Raw genomic sequence first — 27,524 nt, 5'->3', positions numbered from 1 at the left:
AATTTTAGTCCATGGCATCCTACCTGTCCTTCCACATAACTCTCTGAAATCTGCTCTCCTAAAACTTAGGGCACATGTCAACCTAAACTCAGATCTCCCCTTCTCTGTTGTAAACTTGAAGGTGAAGTGGTCACTTTCTCCTCATTTCCACTCCACTCTAGTAGCCAGTTTTTCTCTTGGTACAAATCAGATTCAAAAGAAAATTTCCCAGCATTGGTTTCTCTACTTTTTGAAGGAGGCAATTACCACTAAGACAAGAGAGGAGATTATTAGTTACTCTATTTTTGAAAGACAAAGTGTTCCGGCAGGTGTGTGGATAACTGAAGGCCCCCATCATTGTTACTTTCATGCCTTTGGGCCAGGCTTGCCATGTTTCCTGAATTTTTCATCTATTTTCTCTTTGTTTATTACTCTAGTGACCATTTGCATTTAATAAAATAATAGAACCAACAATTCACAGAGACCTCCTTAACTAAAGAACAGTCTTCCTAGTGAAGGACTTAATACAGATAAAATTATGCTACCCACATCATAAAGCTTGAAGCAAGCAGTTTAGCTTTTCCCTTTTATTTAAATGCTCAACTTCACATTGGTTATAACAATAAATATTTTAAGATAGTATTTTATGGCTATTCCAAGGTGACAAAATCATGATAAAAGGGAAGTTCATGGGATCATAAAGGATCTATAGGATGGCACTTCAGCCCTCCTGACACTTTAAAGCTGGCTGTATTCTGTGTAACACTTTTAAGGTCTATTAGGCTTTTTTATTTAAAGTTTTGGGTTCCAAATTCTATCCCTCCCTCCCCCCTCCCTGGAATGGTAAGCAATCAAATACAGGTTATATATGTGCAATTATGTAAAACATTTCCATATTAGTCATTTTGTACAAGGAGACTCAAATAAACAAAAAAAAATGAAAGAAAGTGAAAATAGCATACTTTAGTCTGTATTCGATCAATAGCAGTTCTTTCTCTGGAGGTGGATAGTATCCTTCATCATTAGTCTTTTGGGATCATCTTGCCTCACTGCATTGCTGAGAATAGCTAAGTCATTCACAATTCTTCATCATACAATATTGCTGTTACTGTGTACAATGTTCTCCTGGTTCTGTTCACTTCACTATGCATCAGTTTATGTAAGTCTGTCCAGGTTTTTCTGAAATCATCGGGCTTGTCGTTGCTTATAGCACAATAATATTCCATTACAACCACATACCAAAGCTTGTTAAGCCATTCCCCAATTGATGGGCATCCCTTTGATTTCCAATTCATAGCTACCACAAAAAGAGCTGCTATAAATATTTTTGTACAAATAGATTCTTTTCCCCTTTTTTGGATGTCTTTAGGATACAGGCATAGAAGTGGTATTGCTGGATCAAAGGGTGTGCACAGTTTTATAGCCCTTTGGGCATAGTTCCAAAATTGCTTTCCAGAATGGTTGGATCAGTTCACAACTCCACTAACAGTGCATTAGTGCCTCAGGTTTCCCATATCCCCTCCAACGTCAAACATTTTCCTTTTTTGTCATATTAGCCATTCTGATAGGTGTGAGGTATACCTTGGAGTTGTTTTAATTTGCAATTCTTCTATCAAGAGTGATTTATGGCATTTTTTTCATACAGCTACAGACAGCTTTGATTTCTTTGTCAGAAAACTGTCTGTTTCTATCTTTGACCATTTATCAATTGGAAAATGACTTGTATTTTTATAAATTTGACTCAGTTCTTTATATATTTAGGAAATGAGGCCTTTATCAGAGATACTTGTTGCAAATTTTTTCCCCAGTTTTCTGCTTTCTTTATAATTTTGCATTGGTTTTGTTTGTGCAAAAACTTTTTAATTTTATATAATCAAAATTATCTGTTTTACATTTTGTAATGCTCTCTATATTTTTAGTCCCAAATTCTTCCCTTATCCATAAATCTGACAGATAAACTATTCCATATTCTCTTAATTCGTTTATGGTATCACCTTTATGTGTAAATCACATACCCATTTTGACTTTATCTTGGTATACAGTGTGAGATGTTGGTCTATACCTAGTTTCTGCCATACTATTTTTCAGTTTTCCCAGAAGTTTTTGTCAAATGATAAGTTTATGTTCCAAAAGCTTGAATCTTTGGGTTTATCACATATAGACTACTATGGTCATTTGCTATAATGTAATTTATATTATAATATAATAATTATAATATAATGTACTTAATATATTCTACTGATCCACTACTCTATTTCTTAGCCAGTTCCAGATTGTTTTGATAATTACTGCTCTATAATACAGTTTGAGATCTGGTACAGCTATACCACCTTCTTTTGCATTTTTTTTTTGATTCCCTTGATATCCTTGACTTTTGTTCTTCCGCATGAATTTTGTTATTATTTTTTCTAGCTCTATAAAATAATTTTTGATAGCTTGATCTGTATGGCACTGAATAAATTAATTTAGATATAACTGTCATTTTTATTATATTGGCTCAGCCTACTCATGAATATTAATATTTTTCCAATGCTTTAGATCTGACTTTATTTGTGGGAAAAGTATTTGTGTTCACATAGTTCCTCAGTTTATCTTGCAGGTAGACTCTCAAGTATTTTATATTGTCTACAGTGATTTTAAATGTAATTTCTCTTTCTATCTCTTGGTGCCGAACTTTTTTGGCAATATATAGAAATGCTGATGATTTATATGAATCTATTTTGTATACTACAACTTTGCTAAAGTAATAATTTTAGGTAGTATTTTAGTTGATTATCTAGGATTTTCTAAGTACAACATCATGTAATCTGCAAAGAGTGAGTTTTGTTTTCTCATTACCTACTCTAATTCCTTTATTTCTTTTCCATCTCTTATTGCTATAGCTAATATTTCTAGTACAATATTAAATAATAGAAGGGATAATGGACATCCTTGCTTCACCCCTGATTGTACTGGGAAGGCTTCCAGCTTATTTCCATTACAGATAATGCTTGCTGATGGTTTTAGATAAGTGTTATTTATCATTTGAAAGGTAAGTTGCATTTACTCCTATGCTCTCTAGTGTTTTTAATAGGTATGGGTGCTAGATTTCGTCAAAGGCTTTTTCTGTGTCTATTGAGATAATCATATGATTTCTGCTCATTTTGTTATTGATATGGTCAATTATGTTGATAATTTTCCTAATATTGAACCAGCCCCACATTCCTGATATAAATCCTACCTGGTCACAGTGTATGATCTTTGTGATATACTGCTGCAATCTCTTTGCTAATATTTTTAAAATTTCTGCATCGATATTCATTAGGAAAATTGGTCTGTAATTTTCTTTCTCTGTTTTGGCTCTTCCTGGTTTGGATATCAACACCATATTTGTGCCATAAAAGGAATTTGGTAGAACTCCTTCTCCGCCTATTTTTACAAATAGTTTATATAGTATTGAGATTGATTCTTCTTTAAATTGTTTGGTAGAATTTGCTTGTGAACCCATTTGGTCTTGGGGATTTTTTATTAGGAAGTTCACTGACAGCTTGTTCAATTTCTTTTTCTAAGACTAGGCTATTTAAATGTTTTATCTCTTCTGTTAATCTTGATAATTTATATTTTTGTAGATATTTATCCATTTCATTTAGATTGTCAAATTTACTGGCATATAATTGGGCAAACTCCTAACAATTGTCTTAATTTCCTCTTCATTGGTGGTGAATTCACCCCTTTCATTTTTGATACTAGTAATTTTGTTTCCTTCTTTCCTTTTTTTAATCAAATTAACAAATGGTTATTTACAAATGGTTCATAAAACTAGCTTCTAGTTTTATTTATTATTTCAATGGTTTTCTTCCTTTCAATTTTATTAATCTCTCGTTTGATTTTTATGATTTCCAATTTGGTGTTTAATTGAGGATTTTTAATTTGTTCTTTTCCTAGTTTTTTAGGTTGCATGCTCAATTCATTGATCTGTTTTTTCTCTATTTTACTGATATAAGCAATTAGAGATATAAATTTTTCCCTAAGTACCATTTTTGCTGCATCTCAAAAATTTTGGTATGTTGTCTCATTGTTCTCATTTTCTTAAATGAAATTACTGTTTCTATGATTTGCTCTTCAACCCACTTGTATTTTAGGATTAGATTTTTAAATTTCCAATTAATTTTAATTTCTTTCCATTGTCCATTATTGAATGTAGTTTTATTGCATTATGATCTGAAAAGGATGTGTTTACTATTTCTGCCTTCCTGCATTTGGTTGTGAGATTTTTATGTCTTGTCATGTACTACTCAGAAAAAAAAAGTATATTCCTTTCTATTTCCATTTAATTTTCCCCAGAAATGTATCATATCTAACTTTTCCAGAATTTTATTCACCTCCTTAATTTCTTTCTTACTTATTTTTTGTTTAGATTTATCTAGTTCTGACAGGGGAAAGTTGAGGTTCTCCACTAGTATAATTTTGTTATCTATTTCCTCCTATAATTTATTCAACCTCTTCAAAAATTTAGATGCTATGCTAGGGGTGAGGAACTATGGCCCCGAGGCCACATGTGGCCTTCTAGGTCCTCAAATGTGGTCTTTTGACTGAGTCCAAGTTTTACAGAACAAATATTTTTATTAAGGGGATTTGTTCTGTGAAGTTCAGACTCAGTCAAAGGGCCGCACTGGAGGAAGTACAGGGCCACATGTGGCCTTTAGGCTGCAGGTTCCCCATCCCTGTGCTATACCGTTTGGTACATATATGTTTAGTATTGGTATGACATCATTGTCTATGGTACCTTTCAGTAAGATATAGTTACTTTCCTTCTTTATCTCTTTTAATTAGGTCTGTTTTCACTTTTGCTTTGAGTTCATCCCATTCACATTTATAGTTATGATAACTATCTATGTCCCTCCATGCTATTTTTCATTTGTTTATCCCCCTCTCTCTCCTACCCTCTACTCTTTCCCTCAAGTGTTTTACTTCTGATCACTGCCTTCCCCAATATACCCTTCCTTTTATTTGTCCCCACCTTCCCCTTCTATTATCTCCATCCCTTTTTACTTCCTTATAGGGTAAGACAGATCTCTATATCCAGCTGAGTGTATATGTTATTGCCTCTTTGAGCCAATTTTGATGAGAGTAAGGTTTAAGCTTTGCCCACCACCCCACCCCACCCCCATCTTCCCTGCCATTATAATAGCTCTTCCATGCCTCTTTTATGTGAGATAATTTACCCCATTCAATCTCCCCTCTCTTTCTTCTTCCAGTGTAATTTTCTTTCTCACTCTTTTATTTTTTGGGGGTATCACCTCATCAAAATCACCTTATATCCACACACTCTGTCTGCATATACGCCTTCTAATTGTTCTTATAGTAATAAAGTTGTTAAAAGTTACAAATATTATCTTCCCAGACAGAAATATATAAACAGTTTGACCTTATTGAATTTCTTACATTTTCTCTTTCCTATTTCTTTTTTACCTTTTTATGTTTCCCTTGGGTCCTGTATTTGGAAGTTAAATTTTTTATTCAGCTCTGGTCTTTTTAATTAGAAATGCCTTCAAGTCCCCTATTTCCTTAAATATCCATTTTTTCCCCGAAAAATTATATGTAGTTTTGCTGGGTAGGTGATTTTTGTTTGCAATCCTAATTCCTCTGCCTTCCAGTATACCATATTCCAAGCCCTCTGGTTCTTTAATATAGAAGCTGCAAAATCCTGTGCAATCCTGACTATACCTCCATGATATCTGAACTATTTCTTTTTGGCTGTTTTCAATACTTTCTCCTTGATCTGTGAACTCTAGAATTTGGCTGTGATGTTCCTGGGAATTTTCATTTGGGGATCTCTTTCAGGCAATGATCAGTGAATTCTTTCAATTCCTATTTTGCCCTCTGGTTCCAATATATCAGGGAAGTTTTCTTTGATAATTTCTTGAAAGATGTTGTGTGGGATTTTTTTATCACGGCTTTCAGGTAGTCCAATAATTCTTATATTATCTCTCCTGTATCTATTTTCTACATCAGTTGCTTTTCCAGTAAGATATTTCACATTTTCTTCTATTTTTTTATTTTGTTTTATTGTATCTTGATGTCTCATACAGTCATTAGTTTTCACTTGTTCAATTCTAATTTTTATGGAATTATTTTCTTGAGTGAGCTTTCATACTTCTTTTTCCATTTGGCCAATTCTATTTTTTTAGGCAGTTATTTTCCTCAGTAAATTTTTGTATATCTTTTCCCATGCTATTTACTCTTTTTTTCATGATTCTCTTGTATCACTCTCATTTCCAATTTTTCTTCTACTTCTCTAATTTGCTTTTTAAAATCCTTTTTATGCTCTTCCAGGAATTCTTTTGGGACCTGAGACCAAATCAATTTTTCTTTGAGGCTTCACACATAGCCATTTTGACACCACTGTCCTCTTCTAACTTTATGCCTTGATCCTCCCTATCACAATAGTAACTTTCTATAGTCACACTCTTTTTTTGGTTTTTGCTCTTTTTTTCTGTCTTTTTTTTGTGCTTGGTGTTTCTATGTGAGAGTTGGGCTCTGGTCCTGCACTGTCCCCAGCTTTTTGTTCTGGGGCTCTGGGACTTACTGCTAACTTTCATTGGGCTTCAGGGCTTAGCTGCTTCCTTTCTCTGGAGGGTAGGCTTCCCCTCTGGTTTTACTGAGGGGTGGGGCCTCTCTGTTGGCCTCCCTGTGTGTGGGGTTTAGCTTCTGGCTTGCTCCAGGGGTGGGGCCAGGCTTCTGGGTTGCTATGGAAACAGGGCCTCTCTGCTGGTAGGCCCCAGGATGGAGCTTCACTACTGGTCAGGAAAAGGGTCAAGGCCTCACTGGTGGCTAGTGCTGGGAGTGGGGTCACTTCGGGACTGCTGGTTTGCAGAAGGGTAGGCCCTAGCTAGTTGATTGCCCCAGGCCTGAAGCCTTGTTGCAGGTCCCCTGCTGTGAGGCTGGCTGCTGCTTCTGCTCTTGGACCTTGCTCCCCTCCCATCCCAGTGAGACAGACCTTTCCCACCATGCTGGTAAGCTGCTCCTAGATTAATTCTAAGGTGGTTTTCTCGTTGTTTAGAAGGGAATTTCGAAGGACTTCAGAGGGTTCCTTCCTCACTCCTCCACCCTGGCATTGGAAATCCTTAACATTCTTAATAGTAATCCAAAATTGCAGAATCCAAGAATTTCAGAGTTAAAAATACCTTCACAACAGCTACCGCAATCTATACCTGAAAATAGCTGACAAGTAATCTTATAGCCTGTACTTCAAGACTCCAGTGAGGGTAGACGCCTCCCACTCAAGGCCGCCCATTCCACTTTAAGACACTCCTAATTATTAGGAAGTTTTTTGGGTTCCCCCCCCCATAGATCTACCTTAAAGAACCAAGTTTCAGGTCTCAAAAGAGGAGGCAATGGTGAATACAGGAGGAAAGAGCTTCAGCAAGAAATTCTGAGATTAGAAGCTCAAGTCCTGGCATCACTAAGTCTCTGGGTGAATCTGGACAGGCCACAAGGCTTTCCTGGGCCTGAAAGACCTCAAGCTGTGACATTCCTGTGTTTGATTGGTCACCGATTCATACTGCTATGAATCGGTGACCAATCGAACACAGGGACAATCTAAACAATGCCTAGAAAGAGCATTAGAGAGAAGTCTCCTGCTCCAGCTCTTCCACTAACTAGAGGGGTGGCTCTGGGCAAAACAAGTAAACTCTTGGAGTCCTCTTGTCCCTCCATGCAAGAGGAGGGGAGTGGGCTAGAAATGCCTCTCTGAGTCTCTTCAAGTTCTCTCACTCTGACATAATCTCAACACTTTGCTCACTTATCTCGGGTAACAAGGGCTATCAAGGGAGCCTATGTAAGAGCCTGTTTCATTATAAATATAAGTAAATTAATTCAGCTAAAAGACTAAAATTATTCAACTCCACTCACTCGTCACCTCACCAAAGCAAGAGATCTAGAGAGAACCAGGACAAGACTCACAGAGTTAAAAAGACACTGATAGATCACAATCTGCACTCCTGGAGAGAAAGGCCACATCAATAGGACCACCATTCCACTGAAGAATGCCAGAGCTGGTACATACTTCTATTGGCTACTTTGACTGTATCATTTCTCTTACTGAGTGTTAAGCTCTTTGATGATAAAAACTGTGTCTCCTATGTATCATGTACCCTTAAGCACCTTGTACAAAGCTATTCAATTTGGGGACACTGAGCAAATAGTACATTACTATCATTAATAATACTAGCTCATATTTCTATATCAATTAATTGTTTACAAAGCAACTTTCTCCCAACAATCTCTATAGTAAATGTACTCATGGTCTGATCTTCCAATTTCAAAAGCTTAATAATTTAAATCTCTTACAAAATCATTTAAATACAAATGACAAGAGAAATGGGTCTTACCAGTTTTATTTGCTCAGCAAGCTTGTCCTGGGAACTCTCCGGAGGCAGGCCCACTGCATTCTGGGCTGGGATCTGAATTGTTGGTGCTGTAGCTACGGCTAAACCTGCGGGCTTGGATACAACAGGGGATAAGGATTTGGTCTCCGGGGAAGTTCTATTTGTCTGCAAAGGATATACAGAGGGTGGTGCTGTGTCTGAAGGAGCTGACAGTGGAAGAGATGAGGGAAGCAGAGTGTCTGCCAGAAGATGCTGAGAAGCCTGGGCAAGATCTGCAGATGGTCGCAGCAGTGAAACAGCCTGTCCGGGAAACATTTTATTACTCATGAATATAAGAAGCTTTACTGAAATTAGATAACATTTTAACATTTACATCCCACTAGAAATTAGAGACCAAGCACTCTCAAGTTATAAATCTGACAATTTAATTTCAAAAAAGTGTTCATGGTTAAAAGCACTTCAACCAAAGTCCTGCTCCTTTGCAGGTGAACACAAAAAATACACAGATGATCATTTATCGCATGTAACTTAGAACCCCCACAAAGCTAACTATTAAAAATAAGGTTCTGTGTGTTTCAAGTAAACATTTCATTATTGGATTATAATTTGATGTCATAAAAGCAAAATCACTGAATACCTGTTGTTGTACTGTCGCCTGAGATTGAGAGACTTGGGCAGGTGGCTGTCCTTGCATCTGGACGTGGAGGACTGGCATGAGAGACTGTGGAAGGGGTGCTGGAGGCTGGCTGGCGGGAGCAGCAGGGATGGGTACATTGAGTGGCTGGGTCTTCACCAGAACTGGAGGCTGGGGCTGGGTCTCCATCATCTGCTGCTGGGGCTGCTGTGAGATTTGCAGTGTCGATGGGAGGGATGTGCCCGGGACACTGGCAGGCTGCAGCCGCCCAGGAAGCTGAGGTGGAGGAGTATGTAGACTTGCAGCATTCTGCACGGGAGGACCTTTGGATGGATCATACTGCTGTTGGTTTTGTTTCTGTCCAGTGAGCTGTACAGCTTGAGGAGTGGGAGGCATTCCGCCTGCAAAACCAGAAGAAATCAAATAGGAATTTTAAAATGTCCAAGTTTAATGGAAATTCATCTGACAAAATATTAAGCAGGAAAAAGGAAATACTTAAGGATTTTAATACATTGTATCCAAAAATTACATCAGTTTGGAAAACCTGTCAAAACTGTATTCTATAAGCAAGTCATTTAACCTCTCTGGGCCTCAGTTTCCTCACCTGTAAAACAGCTGGCCTAAGTGACCTCTAAAATCCCTTCTAGCTCTAAAATCTATGAACAATTAACTAGCAATATCACAACAAACAATGAACGTTTTATTGCTCAGTTCTCTCAGTGACTTTTAAAAGTAGCTGATTTGAAATATTATTACATTTTATCTTACACAACATTTTATTTATTTCCTATGAATGCTTAATTCATTTTTAATTCCAAACATCATCGTAAATTGACACAATCAGAGTCTTAGAGATGGAGAAGAAACTTTGGGCTTCCAAACTCCAGCAAAATGTCAGAATAATTACGATGCTGATAGCTCCAGATTCCTTGACCTGGGTCAGGCGCTCCATTGCAGGATGGAGGTGACACCTGGAATTTTCAGAAGCTATGACAATGGAGCCCAAGCTCTCACAGGTTCTCCAGAACAGGAATGTCCTCAAGTACGGATCTGGTATCAGACTCCGTGTTTGCCATCTGAGGATCAGCCTAGCTAATTTTAGAGAAGCCCAACATCAGAAATTTAGCTAAGTAATAAATTATTTTGCTACAAGAAAGTCATAAAATTGTCCACTGAAGAGGCATATAGGGGTTACTATCTGCACTGCTGGAAGAAATATTCAGCGATGAAACCACAGATCTTTTGAAATACTGAACAGGGTATTCCACAGGTCTTAGTGCAGGTTTTAAGCTCCTTAAAAGCTTAAAACCGTACTAAGACCTTTGGAACATCCTATCTTTATTAGTAATTTACAGACTCTGATTAGATACTTCCAGGGATGGGAAGCTCATTATCTTACAAAACATCCCATCCTATTCTTGAACCACTCATACTGAAACAAAATCTGCTTTCTTATAAATTTACACCAATAGGAATACTATCAGTTTCTCCCTCTTCCCTTTTTATGGCTAAATACGCCTAGTTAATTCAACCATTCTGTATGACCTGGTTTTTCTAGACCTCTCACCATCCTGTTCACTGGCCTTCTCCAAGCACACACTGATTTTTTAACGTTCCTTAAAACGTGGTGCCTAGTAGTATAAATTATTATGCCAAATACAGTGGGACTACTAACTTTCTTTAAATAAACACTATAGTTATCTTACTGCAGCCTACAGTTCCATTAGCGTTTTTTTTAACAGCTACATCAGTGTTGGCTCATAATGGGTTTCTGCCAATGAAATGACAATACTCAGATCTTTTTCCAAATAAATTGCTAAGTCATAACTTCTCAATTCTGTTTTTGTGAAATTGATTCTTTGAATACAAATGCAAGACTTCATCCTTATCTCTGTTAAATTTTATCTTGTTAACTTGGGCCTATTATTCCATCCTACTTTAGTCTTTCTAAATCTTTATTTTGTTATCTAATCTCTTAATAACTAATCCAAAAGTCTAATAATTTTTAAAAGAAATAAGATTAGTTTGCTATGATTTGTTCTTAGGGAACCCATGAAGACTCCTTTTAACCTCTGTCTTTTCTAAGTATTCACAAGTCATTTGTTTAATGGTCCATTACAGAATTCTAACAGAAACCTATGTATTTTTACTGCTCCAAAAACAGCTAAAAATTCCCCTTTTAAAATTTTTAACATTTGGGGTGAATATTAGTTTGACTCAGGCACTGGAGTTATTGACATTATTCCTGTAAGTCTGTGCCCTTTTGGATTCATCTTTGGTTATATCTGCTTCTACTTCCATTTCTCCTGAATGTCTTTTTAAAAATATGATAAATATTTATAGATATTTTATATATATTCATAAATATATATATTTAATAAATGTAATTTGTATTAAAAAAACTTTTAAAATATAATCAAAAGTGACTAAATCCAAGAGCTAGGATATTTGCAACAGAGAAATACTAGGAGGTTTCCCTTAGTATTTCTATACAGCATCATGAAGGAGGAAAAAAAAGACAAATAAGAAAAATTCCATTCAGAATAACTATAGAATGCCTAAAGTCTCTGAGAATTAACCTAGCTAGACAAATTCAGGACATTTTAGATAAAATTTTAAATACCTCCTTATAGAGAAAAAGACCTAATGACTGGAGATTCATTGCTCATGGTAGAGCTACAATGATATAAGAAGAATAGTGACACTAAATTAATATGGTGCCATACTAATCAATTTCCTATGGTTTTGCTTTAAAGAACTAGACAAAATAATGACAAAAATTCATTTGGAAGAACAAAAATCTAGAATCTCAAGAAGAATAAAGTAGTGGGGGGAAAAGAGTAGGAATGAAGGACACAAAGTATTACTAAGCCTCAAACTATATTTTAAAGTAATAAACATTAAAACTCATTGACACTGGTTTAAAAAGTAAATCACTAGAAAAGGCTAGATGAGCAAAGCTATAGCAACCTATTATCAGATAAGCCCATATAAATGCTAGGGGAGAAATTTATTTGACAAGTACTATTGGGAAAACTAAAAAAGCAAGTTGGCAGAAGTGGTCTTACAACACATACCACCACAATAAGTTCCAAAGGAATATTCAAACTAAACATAAATGTCTACATAACTTAAAAATTAGAAAACAACAGGAGATACCTTTCACAAATTGGGCTAGTAGAACTAAACAATGATAGAGATTACCACAAAAGACAAAGCAGACAATTGTGATTACATGAAATTTGGGGAAAAAAATTGCATGAACAAAATCAATGCAGCTAGATTTTTAAAAAAAAAAAAACTTGTGTAGAGAAAAAATCTTTGCATTTATTATATCTGAAAAATCTAATATATGTATGTATGTGTATATATATATATATATGAAATTGGCACTAATATATAAGATCAGGAGCCATTTTCTAGATAGTCATTTTCTAATAGCCAGTCAACTGTAATTTCTTAAGCTCCTACCATGTGCCAGGCACATTCTTGACTTTTCCTCCAAAGTTTCTATGATATTCACTAATTCCAGTTTGAAATCAGCACTTATTACCATTTCCAAGGCTGCACATATACCATGAAAGCCCATCACCCAATTCTACAGATATAATAAGTATAATATGCTAAGTACTCACACATAAGAATTTGTAGTCAACTAGAAATCCAAATTAGATTCCTAGACTCACCCACACCAACCTTTCCGGACAGAAAAAATACGTACATAGCCTTTGGTGACAGAATACCTTGTGCTGTTGGCATTAATTGCTGAAGAGGGACTCCTGAAGTCACAACTGGATATTGAAAGGCCACCCCATGACAGCCCACATCAATCCGAGGTCTCTTAGGTGAATCTACAATATTTAAATTCCATTAGTGGCACCATATGAAGTTACAGGTTCATTTTTACAAAGCAAATACTGTATTAGTATGTTTTTAATATAAGTACACAATACCACAATTTCATAGAACACATGCAGCAAACCCAGGAGAGTGTATTTCAATGACAACATCTACTTGCAGTAACCAAAATGATTCGTCAGGAATTACATTACCTCTAGCAGATGTTATACCATTTCATTCTCAACAAGAACAAATCAGATTTAATACTGACTCAAACAAGAGACTTGAAACTATGCCTAGTAAAGTTCTGAGAAGATAAGTACTGGATGATTTAAAAAGGAAAAGTTGTTTAATTCTAGTTTGTTGACATCCTGCAAGTTTAAAAAAAATGCACATTGGTTCAATGTTTCATACCTGCTTGGGTCATTGTTTGTTGTCTCTTAAATGTTTCAATTTCTAAAGTAGTCACAGTTCCAGCTACTGGCGAACCTGTGTGCATTTGCTATTAGAAAACAAAAATGTCACAAGTTTTAGTACGCAATTTAATTGATATGACAATTCCTATGACCGAAAAAAAAAGGCATTATGACCACGAGGTACCTGCTGACCATAACAAATTGCTAAACAAAAGTCACTCTCCTTGGTTCTTAATTAGTAAAAGAAAATAAACAAGGCTGAAAAGCTTTTTTAGCATGTTTTTCACTGGCTGAAGAGATAGCAGAATTGTTGTCCGCAAGCTCCGTCCAAGGCACGTCATATCCAGACTCATATATGTGACATCAAATGTATGAATGCATGAGGGTTGATTCATTGGTGAAAATATCTGTATGTTCAAAACTAAAAGTGAGTTCAGTGCTCCTGAAGAAAGTGATCATATCCATTCAGCTGGAAAATGCTCCATACCCTCCAAACCATTAAGCAGAAGAGGGCAAGCACAATGTAACTCCAAGACACAAGTCAGAAGGAAACTTAGGTAAACTCTGTGGAACAAGCATGGTCCTTTCACTTGCAAACAAAGCCTCGATCATTATCGAAAATGTGCAAAGAAAAATCATGAAACCCTAAAAGGATCCTGGGTGCAGAATATAAAGGTGCTACCTTTACAAGTTTCCCAAGCATAATTTTTTTTTTAAGGATCCAATATTCCATTTGGAATAAAGACCCAACCCAAGTCAGAATGAGAGAGAAGGATTCTTGTCTCTCTGTCTCTCATTGTCTCCCTCCCTCCTTCATTTTCTTTCCTTGTCTTTCCCTCCCTCCCCTCTTTCTTGCTCTCTTGACCTTGGGCAGCATGATGAAGAAAGCCTATGGACGCCTTCTCAGAATCATGTTTATAAATGCATAAAAATAGGATTATAAAGGAAATCAATTATATTGAAAGTTATCCAAATTTTTTTTAAAGCCAAGGTCACAAATACCAAGGTAAGAATTCCTATGCTAGAAGCAGGATATTGAAGCAGTTTTATCTGTTATTGTTGCATTCCTCGAGGTGAACTGGCTGCTACACCAAAACCCTGACTCGGTTATACATTCCCAGCACTGTTGTGACTAGGGCACAGATGCAAAGCAGAGAGTAAGGCACTTCTTTAATGTTATTCCCACTGATAAAATCCTATCCATGTCTGATGTTGAAGGACTCTGGTGACAGGAACTTTCTTTCCGGGTCCTTTAGGAGTTGTGACTGTAGTGCCCACTTCAGCAGTCAGCTGCCAGGCTGCCCCTCCACAGGGACTGCTTCCCGGCATGATGGTTGGGACACTGGGCTGGAAGCAGTGCTCTGCCCAAAGCTGTTGGGGTCGGGCCTTGGGATGCCTCCATGAGGGGAGATGGTGGCTAAGGTGGGACAGTTCTATTTGCCTGGCACATGCTGCTTCAGCTAGGCGGACCCTTCTGTGCCATGAGTGGCAGATGGTTGACAGTTGGTGGGGGATGACCAGCAACCCCTTCCACAAGATCCCCTTCCCAGATGACTCCTGTGAGAGCTGGACTAGAAGCAAGATAAGTGGTCAGGAGTTGCTCCCACTTCCTGGCCTGCTGGTGGCCATTGGTCATCAGTTATTGCTGGCGGTGATGGTGGGCCCCCTCAATGATGGATGCAGGGGCTGGGCTGGACAGGTGCGCTGGGGGATGCTGCTGCTCCCAGGATTCTTATGCTCATTATTTGACTATCTCCTTATTCTGTATTCCATAACCAGCCATTTCAGTACTATTCTCACTGACTCCCTATACATTCCCACTCCTTTAACCTCACCTATGCATATCCTCTACTCTGGACTTCTTGCATCACAATAAGACCCTAGACCCTAGCAATGAAGCTGTACAGATCTATAATAATGCATATAAAGGATCTTTTTTAATTCACTGAGATGCTTTTGAGTATCATGCTACTTGGGTTACAAAAGCAGCACATCTGGGGATAAGGCTCAGAAGGACTTCATGGTGAGGAAGGACAATCAGGACAGGGATAAGGAGGAAACGCTAGCATCCTCTGGTATGACAACTGTTTCTTAGAGTAGACATGGGGAAAATCTCATTAGCTGATCACTCTAAGAGTAATAAGACAAGATTTCACAAAGGAAGTAAGGTTTGAACACATACGTCAGGGATGGGAAAATTTTTAGTTAAGTGGAGAGTAGTAGGCAAAGCATTCCAAAGTAGGCAATGGAAAAAGCAAAACATTAGAGGCCAAAAAGTGCACTCTGTGTAGCACAGCACCTGACACATAGCAGGTGCTTAATAAATGCTTTTTGAATGAATTAATATTTTCTGAGCATGACAAATGGAGTTTTGGTGGAGCCCAAAAAATAAAGATGGAAAGAAAGGCTGTGAAACCAGGTTGTGGACTTTGGATTGAATGCTAGACTAAAGAGTCTAAACTTTATTTTATAGATAGCAGAGAGCCATTAAAAGTGCTTCATTCAATTCAACAAACATTTACTGAGGCCTTCTATAGCAGCGCACAGTGCTAAGTGCCAGGGATACAGAGAAAGAGAAAAATAACAGCAGTCCTCAAGAAGCATGTATTCTAACTGGGACAGGGAAGAAACACAGAATGTACAAGTCTGCCTGCTTAAATGCAAATGTGCTGTTTTTGGAATGGGGTGATCCCACTACGTTTGTTGTACTTAGTAAGTCCTTTGGAAGATGAATAGTAAAAAATTCCGTTATGTATAAAACACAGGACCAACAAGGCAGGAAATGGGACAAGTATGTAAATTTAGTTAAATTTAGTCCTAGGACAAGAGGAAGGCATTTTCCTGAATCAATGACGTAAACTTAAATACAAAGCAATCAGAGGCTGTAATTGTATATAACAAAGAACCTTTAACAACTTTTTAAAACTTTGAAATTGTTCCTTGAGAATTCAGTAAGAAAATATTACTCTTCTTCCATGAAACACTAAGAAAAATGTATAGGAAAATAATTACTGAGCTTGTTTTATTTCTAATACTTCATTTTCTGTTCTTGAAATAAAAACATTAAACATTTATAAACACAACTATTAAAAGAACTTGTTCCAGGAAAGAAGAGAATTTATAAGAAGCATATCTCTTTTAAAAAGTATGTTTCCCAAAGCAAACAAAATCTGCACTTACATTCAAGACAAACTACAAATGCACAAAAAAAGCACAAAAGAATCAAAGGCATCAAGAAATAAACAACAACAACAAAAAAAAACTCAAGGTGAAATTTAACGAAAGCAAGCCCCAAATCCAAAAATAGGATCAGGTGATTTCCTCAGTTTTCAGAGGAAAGAAAAAATGGTAATGCATTAAAATTCTGAAGTTTTAAAAAACTTTCAAACATATGTACTTGGTTAATAACAAGGTGCAGGTTCTTGGAAAACCACTGAATTCTAGGAAATACCAAATCTAGATGAATCTAAAATCCAGGATGAGACTACATTTTAGAACCATCGAAAAGTACCTGAAATGGCTGCTGGGATGAAAAAGCAGCAGAAACATTTGGAGGAAGCTGGGTTGCAATAGCAACAGGAGTCCCAGTCTGCCCATCCTTTCCTGTCACAACTTTTACCTGAGAGGAGATATTTGGAGGGGAAAGGGGGAAAAGGGAAAACAATTTTTAAGTTGATCAATACTGCACAACCACTGCCCATCAAACTGGTGGAACCTCAGTGAAGAGGGGACATAATTCAATCTTCATCAGAGGACACTCTTACTCCAACAGAATTTACTGTAAGAGCCAGTCACTGATAATGTAGATCTGAAGTTCAGCTCAGGCTGGTAACATTTCATCCTCACCGAGCAGATAACAACAGTTTCTCAGGATGGTCTTTACCAAAAAGAGCCTGCACATTTACAAGAGACAAACCCACCATTTGACTACCCTGGATCCTAAAGCCTGGACCCTAAGCCAATCAACTTTCCCCGTAGGGAAGGAGATCTTCAGGATTTGCAAGTGCTTAAAATAGGAAAAAGAGAGAAAAACAAAAACTATACAGAGGACAAACAAAGAAGATAACAGTGACATATTATGATTTCATTTTATCACAAGATAAAATCAGTCATAATAATTGCCAACATTTACCTATTGCTTTCAGGTTTGCAAAGTCCTTAAAAGAAAAAGCTTTCGACAGTTAAGCTAAAGAAAAATCTTTCAGGAGAAACAAACTACTTCTCTGAGTGAGCCTACTCAAATCTAGTACTCAGTAAAATTATATTAAACTGCTCTAAAGTCAAATAGCACTTTACATCAAGGGTCCAGATACAGCTTGAAAGTCAAAGAAAAAACCAAAGATGGCTAAAATGAACCAGAAGGAACATCAGATTGATTCAGTGAATAACTCCCCCAAATCGATGTGATTAATACAAACTACAACTCAAAATGTAACACTATCCTAGTAGAAAATAATACTCAAAGAAAATAATAAGGACTTGGAGTCCTTTTTCAAAAATCAACTTGTGAAATTTAAAATGCCCACTCATTTCTCATTCTCTGACATACTAGCTAAATCTCTGATAATTCATCTAAGACCTTAATGGTTGCTAATGACTAACGTTCCCAGGAGTAGTTTCATGATGGCGGGAGAAGTGAACCTAGAATGAAGAAAGAATGCCTCTACCAAAGTAGATCAGTAACTGTTCTGAAACATGGAGTGGGCTGCCTGGAAAACTGAGAGTTTAGGTGATTTACCCAGGCTCACAAAGCTAATGTTTCATATTGGCAACACTTGAACCCAGGTCTGCCCAACTTAGAGCCACCAAGCCTTCCCGTCTTTATATTTCAAAAGGGATTTCAGGAGAGTTCTTCCCCAAAGCAATGAATTTCCTGTGAGAGGAATTCTCAGCACTGTATAGAAGTTAACAGGGGAGATAATTTGAGGGCAAGAAGGACTTTGGACAGTGAGTGCCCTTCAAATCTCACCATACAGTCAGTCTCCTACTCTATCACCCAAAGGCCTAGCCCTGCCCTGCTTGGCATCTTCAGTCAGGACCCTAACATCTAAAGTTTCAGAAAGAGTTAACAGTGTTAATAGGACTTCTTTGCCAATGGATAACACAAAGCTTTGGATGACAGATGTAATACAAGGAAAATTAGGAACCTCTGAGTAACCCCTAGCTACTGACAAGCACCCCCAGAAAGAATGGACTCAGATATCTTTGGCATTTAGCAAACCCCCTGGGACTCCATGACTCCACCAAGGAATGTCAATAGATAGGACCATCCCACTGAAGGATAACCTGGAAGACCCTTTCTAGCAGATATCCCTGGGGCTCTGTGACTCCATCGAGGAATGTAAATGAGATTATCCCACTAGTATGATAACCTGACTGAATCTTTTGATCAGCCAGGACCTTTGTTCCTGTTTCCCTGCCCTGTACCCCCACATATCCTATATAAGCCAAGCCATCACCCCAACACATCGCCATTGATTTGTGGTGCAGTACCCCAATGGCCACCGGCTAATAAATTCTCCACTTAAAACTTACACTCTGTGGTGTGTCTCGCTCGCTTCTGGTACAACATTTTGGAGGCCCCAGCGAGATGAGGCGGTATTTCGTGTTACCGCCCTGGAGACACACACAGAATTCCGGACCTCAACAGGGAGTCTCTGCCCCGATCCACCTTCTCTCACTTCAGAGGGCCGGCTCCTGGGGATTTCTTTTCCTAGGACTCTGATGTGGGGTGACGGTCTCAGAGAATGGGCTCTTTGCTGACCTGTCCCTTTTCGGCCTACGGAGAATTCTGGTTTTCAGACCTCTAGAGGTAAGGTTTTTCTGGTTTGGGGCTAGCCATTTGGGTCTCTGTTATCACGATAAACCCTGACGAGGCTGTGGTACAGAGCTAGGGGGGCTAGGACGCCACCCTCCCTATTGGGGTGTGGGAAGATTGGGGGTCGTATCCCTAAGGAGGAAATCTGGTTCACTTTTCTTTCCTCCGAGGGGACTTGTTTAGCCTTCAATCAGCTCGTGCCATTTGGTTTTCTGTTTTGTGTTTTGGGGTGTGGGGAGATTGGAGGTCGTTATCCCTCCTCCGAGAGAATTTTTTAGCCTTCTATCAACCCATGCTGTTGGTTTTCTGTTTTGTGTTTAGGTGTGAGAGGGATTGGGGGTCCTATCTTTGAGGAGGAAGTCTTTCCTCCGAGAGGACTTGTTTAGCCTTCGATTTCACCCACACTGTATGGTTCTCTGTTTTGTGCTGAGGTGTGAGAGAGGTTGGGGGGTCATATCTTTGAGGAGGAAATCTTTCCTCTGAGGGGACCTGTTTAGCCTTCAATTCGCTCCACACTGTTTTTTTGTTGCGTTTTGAGTTCATCTCTGTTCCCGTGTCTGTGTCAAAATTGTGAAATGTCTATGTTTTGTTAAAAATCTGAAATGCAGGCAGCCAGAGATTTCAGGCTGCAACTAGGGAAACAAAGACTCTTTCCCCTTGTGGTTCTATGTGTGGTCGACCTGGAATCACAACGGAAAAGGGGTTAAAATTTTGGCAAATTCTGGGTTTTAAATTGTTAAAAAGTTTGGAAATTGGTTCGTTGAATTTGGGAAGAAAGAATTCCTAAAATTGTAAATCCATTCCAAGAGCTCACTCTTGCTGAAACACCTCCCAATGAATGCCTTCTGGCTAAAACCTCTGTTAAAGTCTTCAGTGGGACTCTCGCATTTGTCTTGGTCCCTGATTCCCGTAGATTCAAGTACAAAAGAGGTTTTTTGGGAGTGAGCAAGGGGTGAAGTTTACTTGAATTACAATCATTGAGACCTTTTCACTAGGGCTGCAGTGAAGGTTAGAGAAGTTAAGTCAAACTCCTCTCCTCCCAGGTCAGATTAGAAGAGAATGAAGGAGAACTGTAGGGAAAAACTTAAATCGCCCTCCCCACTGGGCAAAAAGGAGGAGAGGGACAGAAGTTCGCAGACTGACAGTCAGTCCTGTGCCCCTGGGTACCTTTGTAGCCCATCCTTGTGGTAAAGTTTAAAAAGTAAATTTCGTGAAAGAGAGAGGTAGAAACTTGTAAAAAAGGAATTTAGGAGGGCTGAAAATAGTAGCTTGAGACTACCTGTCTAGCCAGGAGTCCATGTGCTCCTCTCAGCTGCCATGTGCTCCTGGCCACACCCTTCCCCCACCCTCCACATTGAAAGATTATCAGAGCTGAAGCTAAAATGAAACTTGTAAAGAAATAGGGCTGGTTAGTTAGTGCTTGGAAGGGTAGGCTCCTTGCCCTCCAGGGGCTGTCAGGCCCCACCTCGGGAGGAGCCCTTAGAAAACTAAAAGGGATTTTTTCCCTTTATCGGAGACCCTCAGGCTGAAGGGGAAACTAAGAAATACTTTATCTTGGTAAAAAAAGAATGTGTGGGGGAGTTGCAAGCCATGTGCTCTCAAGCACCACTCCCTCTTTATCTTCCTTGGAAGTCCAAAAAAATCCTTTTAGGCATTTTTGTATAAGATGAAGCTTGGAAAAAGTGGGTGCAAAATTCAGTTTCTCTTTCTTTCATAAGTTCATTCATGGCCAGGCAAAAGTTCCTATACCTGGGCCAGAGGTAGTGGTACTGAAGAATATACAGCTAAATAAAGTGTATTTGGGATGTTAATGTATTAATATATGTGATACATGTATTTATATATTAATGCATTAATATATAATACCGGAAGTAATAGGACCAACAATTCCTATATTGTATCTGGAAATGCAATTGATGTCATCTGAAATTTATTGTTTCTGTATTTCTCAAATTATACGGTATTTTAATTTGAGTTTGATATATGTGAATTGGATGAAAAGTTGGTAATTTTAAACTGTCATATTTGGTTTAGAAATGTATCTACCTAGCCTGGAATGAGTGGTTCAAATTTTACATACATAATAATGTTTAGGGCATCGTTACATTTCTATAATATAAAATATTTTGTTAGAGTTGCATTAGGTTAAGAAGTTGGACAACTGCTGTAACCTAAGAAATTATCACCTCCAAGTTTTGTCTGGAAGTTCAGTTGAAATTGTTCTTGTTATAAATCAACTATTTTGTTAAAATGTGGTTTTATAAACAGTAACCTTTTCTTTTGCAATGCAGAGAGTATTGGGCCTTAGAAATTAAAATGTTACCACTAGTGGTTATGAATCAGATTTGATTTGCTTATCCAACTCAGTTATGATCACTAGTTGGTAATTAATTGGAATCTGTTTTCAAGTTTTAAATACATGATAATTGCTTGTGGTGTACTTATTTCTAAGTTTTTTATTATATACAAATTGGTTAACATCGCATTACCTGTGCTGTTAGAGAATAATTTCTCTTATAATCTGGATGTTGTTAGATTAAGAATTGCATTTAAGGGGCAGCTAGGTGGCGCAGTGAGTAGAGCACCGGCCCTGGAGTCAGGAGGACCTGAGTTCAAATCCGGCCTCAGACACTTGACACATGTACTAGCTGTGTGACCTTGGGCAAGTCACTTAACCCCAATTGCCTTGCCAAAAAAAAGCAAAAAAAAAAAAAAAAAAAAAGAATTGCATTTAATTAAGAAATTGAGATTGTTAACTGAACCAAGGACGTTTAGATATTCAATCTTGTGAAAGTTTTCAGAGTAGAGGGATTCCTATAGACAAAGCTTTTAAAAGTCCTGGTAAACTTTGTCATTGTAATGAAAGCTAATTTAATTGGATATAGAAACTAAGTGTTATCCTCATTACAACATCTTTTGACTAAAGAATTTTGCGATACCTAGAAATTCTGTAATAACAAAGAATTCAATGTGATTTTCAAGCCTGTATCATCTAAAGATGTATTTATGTATGTTAATCTGGAGGTTTATGGACTAATTTGTGAATGAATCCAAATGTTTAAAGGTTATTTTGCTTTAAGAATGGAAAATACTTTTGAAAAATATTCTGTAAAATCTTTTTGTATAATTTTAGAAGGCCTGCTGAATTTCCACCTGTAAGCCAATTGGTTGCAGTTCAAATCTATTGTGAGTTCTTGGAGTTTCTGGGTGAGAACCTTATTAGAATTATTAGAATTAATGCTTATCTATAGAAGCCTTGAGAGTGAGGTTGAAGGCCCAATTAATGTCTTATTCAAGGTTCTTTTTTGACTAAGAAGGTTCGAAACAACAGTCTGAATTCCTTACTCCTCCCCGCCCTTAGTTTAGATAAGGAGAAAAGAATTTCACCTTAGCCCACCAGTCAGAAGGGAAGGAAAGGGGAGGGGCAGCAATAAGAGGACAGTAGGGGTCAAGAAGCCTCCAACCTGGCTTCTTAAAAAAACTGATAAGATTAGACTAAGACTTGAGATGGGTTTGGGGTAGTTTAATTAGTGAAGTCTGCCATCTGATGAAGAAGAACCCACCCTCAGGGGGAGGTGAGATGGCTGATCTTTTTAATAAGTGTTCCCTTTATTTAGAATGAGTTATCACAAAAAACAAATCCCCTTTTTTGTGTCTTTGTGTGTTTAAGAAGTTGGAATGGGATTCCAGTATACATAGTTATGACAATGAAAGTACTAACTTATGAGTTGTTTTGTCTTATGGTTGAAATGTAAAGAAGACTGAGTAATGGGTTTGAAAGATTTGGAAAGGTAAATTAAGGTTGAGGGAAAATAGGAAAGGCAGATAAGAAAGTTTGGAGACAAATGGGAGTTAGCTAAGCCTCTCCTGTCCCGAGAATGATAGTTTCAGACGGTCAAAGTAAGTTGGAGATGAGTGTGAGGAAGTATTTAGAAGATGGAAAAGTTATGTAGCTTGATTTGATAATTATTAGCTCAATAAAATTTGGGCAGTCTTATCTGAAGGATATTTATTTGCTATTTAAGATTTTTGGGGACTACAATTTAATATTGTCTTAAGCTCTGATTACAAGACTAGGTCACATGAAGCCAGTAATGGCATGGCAGGCATTGCAAGCTGAGAACTTGAAAGATCTGTGCCTGGGAAAAGTCTTGAAGACGACCTTGGACACAGCCTAGGTAGTATCTTCCTGACTTTATTTCCCAACTCTGCTATTTCCTTTCTGAAAAGGAAAGTCCCCACCTGGTTACTCCTAAGCCCTCCTTTCAGCACCTGGTGACTATAAGATTGGCTATCAGATATGACTCATGCCTGGAATCAAACAGAGCTAAGGAAGTTCTTTCCTTCTGTTAAGATATATGACATAGTCCCTAGTTTCTTTCATAGCAAATTTAAATTATCAAGAAGTTTTGTAAGCACTATGCTAAATCTGTTAGGTAATACATAGATGAATATTGAAATATCTCTGAGTTATTATAATAAGATACAGGTACGAATAGCTTACAATTTTAACTTATGTTCATGACCAAATAAAACATTGAAATAATATAGGGATAACATCCTCCAAAAGGGGAAAACGATTAGGCAAAGCAAATAAGGCAAAGATGTAATGTGATCAATGTCTAATAAAAGGAAGGGATAGCGAATTTTGAAAAAGGCAATAGGATCAGATTGATTCCCCTAAGAATTATGTACAGATGTGTATGATTGGCTCTAAAATTTATCAATTCTGAAAATTCGAGCTGATAAGTGTGTTTTGGTAATAAGTTCTTAAATTTGGATGCTAGCACAAGAAAATTGTATAAGATAGTGGTACAAGTGAAAATATATCCCCTTTGTAAAGTATCTGGAAGTTATAGTAAGTTAAAATTGTCTGAGAATTTCTAGATCTGAACCAGAGAAGCAGAACTCTCTTTTACTATCAAGGGACCAGATAACTACAATCAGGCATCTGGGATTTTAAAATACTGCTTTAAATGAACATTGTGACTGTTACTTTGTATACAAAATGTGCAATTAATTGCTGGAATTGAACCAGAAACATTTTTAGCTTTGTTAAGAATGGTTTGTGGACTATTTGTAAATGCCATCAAACAGACATGGCATGGCTAAAAGTTTATGATGTCATATATGATTATTAATAATGATTGCATTACTTTGTATGGTTCAGGTTTAAGTTTTCTTGTTATCCAATTTATGAATGTAAAACATGTGACATGCAAATCTCCCCCTCTATTGTGAGTCATCTAAGTAATTGGTCTGTACCTGACCCAATGTAATTGTGCAGTTTGTGAATTATGGGAAAAACTTTATTGTCATTGTTTGGACTCATCCCTGTGTGGCTGGGATACTGAACTACTTCTTGTATCTGTTTGAACTTGGCCCTGCGTGGCTGAGACCTATGTTATGTTTCTTTTCTTAATCATCAAATTACATGCGTTCTGGGAACCCCGTGTGAGGAGTGGACATCTGGGCCTATAGGAGACCTCGCCCTGTGGTTCCAAGAGCCTGAGAGGGACAGCACCGGATGCGGATGGCTTTCTCACGGGATCCGGAACCAGAACCTGAGCAAAGACCTGCTTTTTCCCCTTCTGAGTCCTTGTGTTCTCAAGACTGTTTTCCTGAATTTTTATTATGTTCCCTCTGCTTACTTACAACTAGTTTACAATTCCTGCCCGTCCCTGGGGATGTCCAAATACAGAAAAGTGAAAACCTGACTCCACCTAGATAGGGATTTTAGAACTTTACCCTGTGGAAGATAGTTTTGTCCATACCTTTAATTGGTCTTTAGGCGAAACTTTCAGTTTGCCTTTGACCAAAAAGGGGGAAATGTGGAATGTTTTATACCATTTTTTTAAATTTCTGGAGTGCAGTAGCCGGGGAGGCTCCTTGGACTCTCCTTGAGTCTTCCAACTAGGTCTGGCCTTCCCCTGGGGCCAACGACCTAGCATTCCTTTTACTGTCACCCCTGCTTAGCATTTTGGTTGGCCTCCTAATTTTTATTGCTATGCCCCATCAGGTCATTCCTTTTTCAAGGATTTGAAACCCCCCATGAAAAAAGTGGGGAATGTAATACAAGGAAAATTAGGAACCCCTGAGTAACCCCTAGCTACTGACAAGCACCCCCAGAAAGAATGGACTCAGATATCTTTGGCATTTAGCAAACCCCCTGGGACTCCATGACTCCACCAAGGAATGTCAATAGATAGGACCATCCCACTGAAGGATAACCTGGAAGACCCTTTCTAGCAGATATCCCTGGGGTTCTGTGACTCCACCGAGGAATGTAAATGAGATTATCCCACTAGTATGATAACCTGACTGAATCTTTTGATCAGCCAGGACCTTTGTTCCTGTTTCCCTGCCCTGTACCCCCACATATCCTATATAAGCCAAGCCATCACCCCAACACATCGCCATTGATTTGTGGTGCAGTACCCCAGTGGCCGCTGGCTAATAAATTCTCCACTTAAAACTTATACTCTGTGGTGTGTCTCACTCGCTTCTGGTACAACATAGAGATATGAATAAGTAGAGGACGATGGGACCCTGACAGGAGGGTCTCATCCAGACCAGGAGAAGAATGTGAGAGATCTCCGGGAAGGAAGGGCTGGGAAAGTTTTGGGAAAAAATGAGAGCGATGGGAGAAGCATAAGGGTAGGGGGTAGAAATGGGAGGAAGTAGGACAGTGCCTTGGGAGACCCGGAGTCAGAATACTGGGGTCAGGATCGCCTCAGGCCACTTACTACAAGCTGATCTCCAGAAATTCATGTTAACTCTCAAGACTCAGTGTCCTCATCTAACAAATAAGAGGGCTGTACTGAGACGGCCCTTCAGGGTCCCTTCCAGCTAAACTGGTTATCCGATGGTCTTAAATCCTTTCTTCTCTCAGTTTCCCGGTCTGTAAAATGGAGGGAAGGGTTGGACTAGATGATCTAAAGTTTCTCTACCCTCCAACCCCAAATCGAGGGTCCTTCAAATTTTGATCCCCTTTAGAATGTAAATTTAGGGAATTCAAAACCAATTAGTTGTGGCTAGTTCACCTGATAATAAAAAGAAAAGAATGAAGATGTTACAAAAGATGTGTTTTAAATTTTGAAATATCAACCTAAAAAGGCTTCCTGGTCAGGAAGAAAGTTCAGTTCTAGTCAGGAGCAAAATTAAAATATTAAAAAAAATGAATGTGGGATTGGTATAATGAAGCAGTTCTCAAAGCAGTCCAAGGATCCCCAGGAGTCTAAAGACTCTCAGGAAGTCCAGAAGGTCAAGAGATCTTCCCAAGACATTATCTGCCTATGAAGACGCTCCTTGCCCTTCCAGCTACACATCTGTATGAGAACTGATACTCATCATACACTTCAACCACAACAACATACTGCGATAGGCTGGATGACGGTGCAAAAGGAGATGCCAGCTGTCTTCTACTAATTCGGACATTTAAAGAGATTTGCAAAAACACAGAAAACAAACACTGCCACTCCTCACGTTAAATTTTGGTTTGTTGTTATCATTTTGTTATTTTCTTTTCATTATTTTTCATTAAAGTGTTGTGTTAACATATAATTGGTTTGTTATGGTTAGTTTGAGAATTAATAAATAGATAATAGAATTAATAAATACTTTAAGGTGTCATTAGTTCTAATTGATAACACGGTAAATATTAATGGCCATAATCCACATAAACAAAAGCTCTTTGTGTCCTCAACGCTTTTTAAGAGTATAAAAGGTCCAGAGATCACAAAGTTTGAGAACTGCTGGTGTTGTAGAAAGAGCAATGGACTTGGGATTGGGAGAACTCGGTTCAAATCACTGTTGTGACAGTTGTTAAAATTTTTCACTTCTCCGAGTCTCAGTTTCCCCATCTACAAAATTGTGATAACAACACTCAAGCTACAACCTGCTGCACAGGGGCATAAGGAAAGTGATTCATCAACCTGAAAACATCACAGAAATGTAAAAAGGCAACTGCCACATACAACAGGACAAGCTTTCGATTTGGAGCCAAAGGACCTGAATTCAGGATTCCCATCTGTGTAATTTACTAGCTTTATGACTTTGGGCTGGAGGAGAATATCTGGTGCCTGGGAGGCCTGGCTTCATGTGTCACCTCTGCCAGGCCGGGGGGCCCTGATGAACCATGTAATTTCTCAGCACCCTGGCAAATTCTCTGAGCTAGCTACAGTGATGAGAAAGCCTCACTGGAGTTTCCAACAACAGAGTCATAATCATAATCACCTTGGGTAAATTACCTACTTTCTCTGGGATTTTCTGGGAGTTTCCTTAACTGCAAATTGAGGGGTCTCTTTCAACTCTAAAATCCTATCTTTCCCTACATCTGCAGCATATACCTAGCAAAGACCTATTATATTTACGAAACACTGAATTAAAGTATTTTCTTAAATAAAATTTTTTTCTTAAAAATTGATGAGATATTTTATTCTCATGATTAAAGACCTATATAGTGATTT

General features: G+C 38.0%; 1 protein-coding gene across 1 annotated transcript in view; it reads right to left on the bottom strand.

Annotated features, from left to right (window-relative positions):
* Positions 1–27,524, bottom strand: part of LOC118845611 (E1A-binding protein p400-like) — a 129,005-nt gene that overhangs the window by 75,031 nt on the left and 26,450 nt on the right. The window contains exons 4-7 of the mRNA XM_036753601.1: positions 13,237–13,324; positions 12,726–12,833; positions 8,986–9,383; positions 8,352–8,648 (exon numbers count right to left, since the gene is read on the bottom strand). Of these exons, the coding sequence (XP_036609496.1) occupies positions 8,352–8,648; positions 8,986–9,383; positions 12,726–12,833; positions 13,237–13,324 (891 nt within the window). The remainder of the gene's footprint in view (positions 1–8,351; positions 8,649–8,985; positions 9,384–12,725; positions 12,834–13,236; positions 13,325–27,524) is intronic.

Source organism: Trichosurus vulpecula, chromosome 1 (assembly GCF_011100635.1).
Source record: "Trichosurus vulpecula isolate mTriVul1 chromosome 1, mTriVul1.pri, whole genome shotgun sequence".
In the NCBI taxonomy this organism is placed as follows: Eukaryota; Metazoa; Chordata; class Mammalia; order Diprotodontia; family Phalangeridae; genus Trichosurus; species Trichosurus vulpecula.
This window is presented reverse-complemented; position numbering and strand designations above follow the sequence as displayed.